The sequence below is a fragment of the Cebus imitator genome, unplaced genomic scaffold (assembly GCF_001604975.1).
Source record: "Cebus imitator isolate Cc_AM_T3 unplaced genomic scaffold, Cebus_imitator-1.0 Scaffold318, whole genome shotgun sequence".
NCBI lineage: Eukaryota > Metazoa > Chordata > Mammalia > Primates > Cebidae > Cebus > Cebus imitator.
This window is the reverse complement of record NW_016107633.1, coordinates 2,502,795-2,508,078: the sequence shown is the minus strand read 5'-3', so window position 1 is coordinate 2,508,078 and position 5,284 is coordinate 2,502,795. Positions and strand designations below refer to the sequence as shown.

The 5,284-nt window shown below is 47.9% G+C and overlaps 1 protein-coding gene across 3 annotated transcripts in view; it reads left to right on the top strand.

Annotated features, from left to right (window-relative positions):
- Window positions 1-2,788: 2,788 nt before the first annotated feature.
- PDCD5 (programmed cell death 5) overlaps window positions 2,789-5,284 on the top strand; it is a 6,698-nt gene continuing 4,202 nt past the window's right edge. The window contains exons 1-2 of one of the 3 annotated variants that reach the window (XM_017504264.1): window positions 2,789-3,042; window positions 3,881-3,918. In XM_017504264.1, the coding sequence (XP_017359753.1) occupies window positions 2,977-3,042; window positions 3,881-3,918 (104 nt within the window). In that variant the 5' untranslated portion in view covers window positions 2,789-2,976. The remainder of the gene's footprint in view (window positions 3,043-3,880; window positions 3,919-5,284) is intronic. The other 2 variants (XM_017504266.2, XM_017504265.2) reach the window with 2 other exon arrangements.

Sequence of the window (5,284 nt, the reverse complement as noted above, 5' to 3'; positions counted from 1 at the left end):
AAAAAAAAAAAAAAAAAAAAAAAAAAAAGAAAAGAAAGAGAAAATCAAGCGATCAATGTAATATAAAACATTAACAGAATGAAGGGGAAAACTACATAATTATCTCAACTGATACAGAAAAAGCATGTGATGAAATTCAACATGCTTTCATGATAAAAACACTAAAAAATTAGAAACAGAAGGAAAGTACCTCAACATAATAAAATCCATATATGAAAAAGCCTCAGGGAATATCATACTCAATAGTAAAAGACTGAGTTTTTCCTCTAAAATCAGGAACAAGACAAGGATGCCTGCTTTCACCACTTCTATGCAACATAGTAATGAAAATCCTCACCAGAGTAATTAGGGAAGAAGAAATAAAAAAGATCCAAATTGGAAAAGAAGAAGTAAAATGATCTCTGTTCAGAGAGGATATGATTTTATATGTAGAAAACTAAAGACTCCACCAAAAAATTGTTAGCACTAGTAAACAAAATTTAGCAAAGTAAGGTATAAAGTCAACACACAAATTGCATTTTATACACTAACATGCACAATCTAAAAATAAAAAAACTTCATTTATAATGGCATCAAAAATAATAAAATACTTAGGACTTAACCAAGGAGGTGAAAGATTTGTACAATGAAAATTCCAAATTATTGCTAAAATTAAAGAAGACATAAATAAATGGAAAGACATGCCCTCCTCGTGGATTAGAAAACTTAATGCTGTTAAGATGCCAATCCCACTCAAAGCAATTTACAGATTCACTTCCATCCCTACCAAAATCTAAAAGACATTTTTTGCAGAAACTAAAAATCCTATCCTGCAAATCATACAGAATCTCACGGGACCCTGAACAGCCAAAACAACTTTGAAAGAGAAGAACAAGGCCAGGTGCAGTGGCTTATGCCTGTAATCCCAGCACTTTGGGAGGCCAAGGCAGGCAGATCACCTGAGGTCAGGAGTTTGAGACCAGCCTGGCCAACATGGTGAAACCCCATCTCTATCATAAAAAAAAAATAATAATGGTATGGCCGTTTCTCAGCATAGAAATACCACATGATCCAACAATTTGTCTTATGGGTATCTATCCAAGTGAAAGCCCAGACCTGAACAGATATTTGTACACCCATGTTTATAGCTGCATTATTAATAATAGCCAAAAGGTGGAGGCAACCCAAGTGTCCATTGACATGAATGGATAAACAAAATGTGCTAGGTATATCCACACAATGAAATGTATTCAGCCTTAAGAGGGAAGGAAATTCTGACACATGCTACAACACGGATGAACCCTGAAGACATATGCTAGGTGAAATAAGCCAGTCGCAAAAGGACAAATAGTGTATGATTCCACATATACGAGGTACCTAGAATAGGCAAATTCGTAGAAACTAGAATGAGGATAGGTGGAGACTGATTATTACGCTCAGGCCCCTCCCACCTCCACCCATTCCCATGGGAGGCCCCTTGAACCAACATAAATCTTTACTGGATAGAGTTCCAATTCAGGATGATGAAAAAGTTATAGAGATTGATGGTGGGCACAGTGGTCCACGCCTGTAATCCCAGCACTTTGGGAGGCCGAGGCAGGCGGATCATTTTAGGTCAGAAGTTCGAGACAAGCTTGACCAACATGGTGAAACCCCATCTCTACTAAAAAATACAAAATTAGCCGGGACTTGTGGTGCACGTCTGTAGTCCCAGCTACTTGTGAGACTGAGGAAGGAGAATCGCTTGAAGCCGGGAGGTGGAGGTTGCAGTGAGCCAAGACTGATGATAGTGACAACTGCACAGTAATTTCAATGTATTTCATACATCTGAAAATGGTGAAAATGGTAAATTTTGTGTTATGTATATTTTGTCGCAAAGCACACAAGCCAGGTGTGGTGGCTCATGCCTGTATACTAGCCCTTAGGGAGGCCGAGGCAAAATGATTGCTTGAGCTCAGGAGTTTGAGGCCAGCCTGGGCAACACAAGGAGATCCCATCTGTATTTTTTAATGTAAAAAATAAAATAACACACACACAAACAGAATCTGTATGAGTCACACGTTTAGGTAACTGAATATCCTCTCTGTCCCCAACCCCCACAAGCCAAAGGCAGAAGGGCTTTATTCCACCAAAGAGTTTACACCAGCCACAGCTGCCCACTGCAGCATCCTCCCAGGAAAAGCCCTTTTGTGTGTGGAGGAGGCAGACGGCGAGGGTCTGTGCACATTTTTTATTTTTTATTTTAGGGACAGGGTCTGGCTCTGTCTCCCAGGCGGAAGTGCAGTGAAGCGATCACGGCTTATTGCAGCCTCGAACTACCGGGCTCCAGCGATCTCCTAACACAGCCTCCTGAGTAGCTGGGACTACAGGTGCACACCACCACGTCCAGCTAGTTTTTTAAATTTTTAGTAGAGAGAGGCTCTTGCCATATTGCCCAGGCTGGTCTCAAACTTCTGGCCTCAAATGACCCTGCCGCCTCCCGAATCGTCAGGACCACGGGAGCCACCGGCCGACCTCTGTGTGCACCGAGGAGCCACGCAGCCACCGCCACGATCCAGCGTTAGGACGTTTCCATCACCCCACTCAGCCTTCCTGTGCCCCTGGTTACTCATCTATAAATAGAGATAATAAGCGCCTAGCCCTCTAGGCCGCCAGCACATTGTACCCATAATTATTATGCTTGATGCCACATTTTTCGGCTATTAACCTTTCCAAAGCGCAGCCCCGCCCCAGCGCAGCCCGCGTCCCCCCACGCAGAGACGCAGATCACGGGTGGGAGGTGTATCCCGGAGGCCCCGCCTCTCCCGCGCGCCCGCGCTCGGCCGCCTGAGATCTGGGAATCGGGCCTCTCGCGGCGCCCTGGCGGCGGCACGGAGCGTTGCTCCGCGCTGGATTGGTGACGCCTGGGGCCCGCGGGCGCCTGCGCAGTGGTCAGAGCCGCGCTCGCGCCGAGGGTCTGCTGAGTGACCGCGGCTGCTCCACCGCGGACGCCGCGCCATGGCGGAAGAGGAGCTGGAGGCTCTGAGGAGGCAGAGGCTGGCGGAGCTGCAGGCCAAGCACGGGGTGAGTGTGGCCGGCCGCCGCCAGGCCCGGCCCCCGCGGGGCGCTGCCCTCGCCCGGGGTGGAGGGCGCGGCTCCGGGGCGGTGGCTCTGGGCGCCTCCCCAGGGACCTGGGTCCCCGACGCTGCCCCGGCGGCCTCGTGGCCGGCTCCGAGGTGGCCTCGCCGCTTTCCCGGTCGCGAGGAGCCTGGGAGTCCGGCAGCGGGGGCCGCCACGTGCGGGATCTGCACGGGCGTGAAGGTGTGGGGTTTCCCGGCCCGGAGCCGGCTCGTCCTGCCCGGCCTGAATCCAAGCACGGTCTCTGCTTTTGGAGCCAGCAGCAGCCGGGCCGAATTCAGTTGTTCTGACCCAAGTTTAGCTGACAGGCGTTGAGGGTCGCCGTGTTCTCGGTGCTGAGAGCGCGGCGGGGTCTGAGGAGCGCTCGTCCCGCCGGGATGACAGGCCGGGAGGGGCCGCCCGGTGAGGCGTTTCTGATAAAGAAAGGGACGGGGACTTTAGGGACCGAGGGCTTGGTCTTTGAATTATCGGCGGCCCTAATATTGAGGCCCGTTTTATTTTCCAGAAATTATTTCTGCACGTAAAACACGGTTTCGCAGGTCAGGGAATTCCCCTCCCCGGGGTGCTCTGTACCCTAAAGCGTTCTGTGAGACGGTGATTTTAGACGCTCATCAAAACATTGTAAGTGGGAACTAGTTCATTGATTTCTGTGAGGCCCAGTTTATTAATTATTTGGGGAGTTTCTACCACTGCAAGAGACTGTTGTGTATCGGAAACAACAGAACCGTTCCTTCCCCCACCCCCTGTGAAATTTCTCTATTAAATTTATTTATTTTTTCCCCAGGATCCTGGCGATGCGGCACAACAGGAAGCAAAGCACAGGTATGGGCTGGAAACTGAAGTTTTTGAAGGTGGTTTCACCAAATGGGTTTCTTTTGCGTTCGCTATTTTAAACAGGTGACTCTTAGTTTTTTGTTTTGGCTGGAATGGTGATTTGGCCAAAATCATTCGCAGGGTATCTTCGTTATTGTTAGTTAACACGTGTGCAGCGCCACATCACGGCTTGTATTGCAATTACTGGTTGATGTTTCTCTGCTAAACTGTGAGTACCTTAAAATGAGCCTGATAATAGGCAGCTGTGGCAGTTTCCTCGATTGTGGGCGTGACATGGGTCTACTGCCTCACTTAGCCTGCCTCACTATTCTGTTTTACCCCAACACAGGGCAGAGCACCTGAGACACATGCAGGTAATTGATTTGGTGGCAGGTTTATTGAATGAGTATGTGATTACCCTATCATGCTACCATTTTTTTAATTGTTGAAATAAGATTTCACCATCTCAGCCACTTTTAAGTGTGCTCTTCAGCAGCGTTCACACTCTAGAATGTTTTCATCTTGCAAAACTGAAACTGTAGCTACGGGAGAATTCTCCATTTCTCCTTCCCCACCTCCTACCACCTAACTCTTCTCCAGCAAATACTGAGAGAGCACCTGTTCTGGGCCAGGCACAGTGCTACGTCTGCAGAAATAGGCAAGGCAGGGGAGGGTTCAGGAGAAGGCAGATGGTAAGAAGCATCTGGAGTAGTGATAGGAAGGAAATACAACGATCTGAATTTCAGTGATTCTGCGTGTACATCTTTTCATTTTCATGTATCTAAAATCAGGATGCCTTTCAGAATGAATGGCTCTTGCCCCAGATTCTTCCAGCGGGGATTTACTTTTGCCTCTGCCATCACTTGAGTACATTTCTAATCTGAGACCACTGAAAGTTAAATTCTCTGCTTGAGGTTCTTTCCTGCCTCCTCCCTAGTGGTGTGAATTCAGACAGCAGCCCTGTAAGACTGAACTTTTTTTTTTTTCTTTCCGTCAGGACCAGATGCATGCAAGCTTTTGTACTGCCCCTTACTGCGTGGCAGATTTATTTCTTCTTTACCTTGTACTGAGAATGTTGCTCTTTGATACCCCAGTGGTGGAATCAGAACTCACTGAAGCCTCAAACTCCTCCTGGGCTCAAGTGATCCTCCCACCTCAGCCGTCCGAGTAGCTGAGACTACAGGCGCGCACCACCATGGCTGGCTAATTGTTTTAAACTACTCTTTTAGAGATGGGCGTCTCACTGTATCACCCAGGCAGGTCTCAAACTCCTGGCTTCAAGTGATGCTCCCGCCTCTGCCTCCTAAGATACCCCAATTTTGAGTGGAGGTCCCTATTAGACCTCTCATGTGTATAGTTTTTTTTTTTTTTTTTT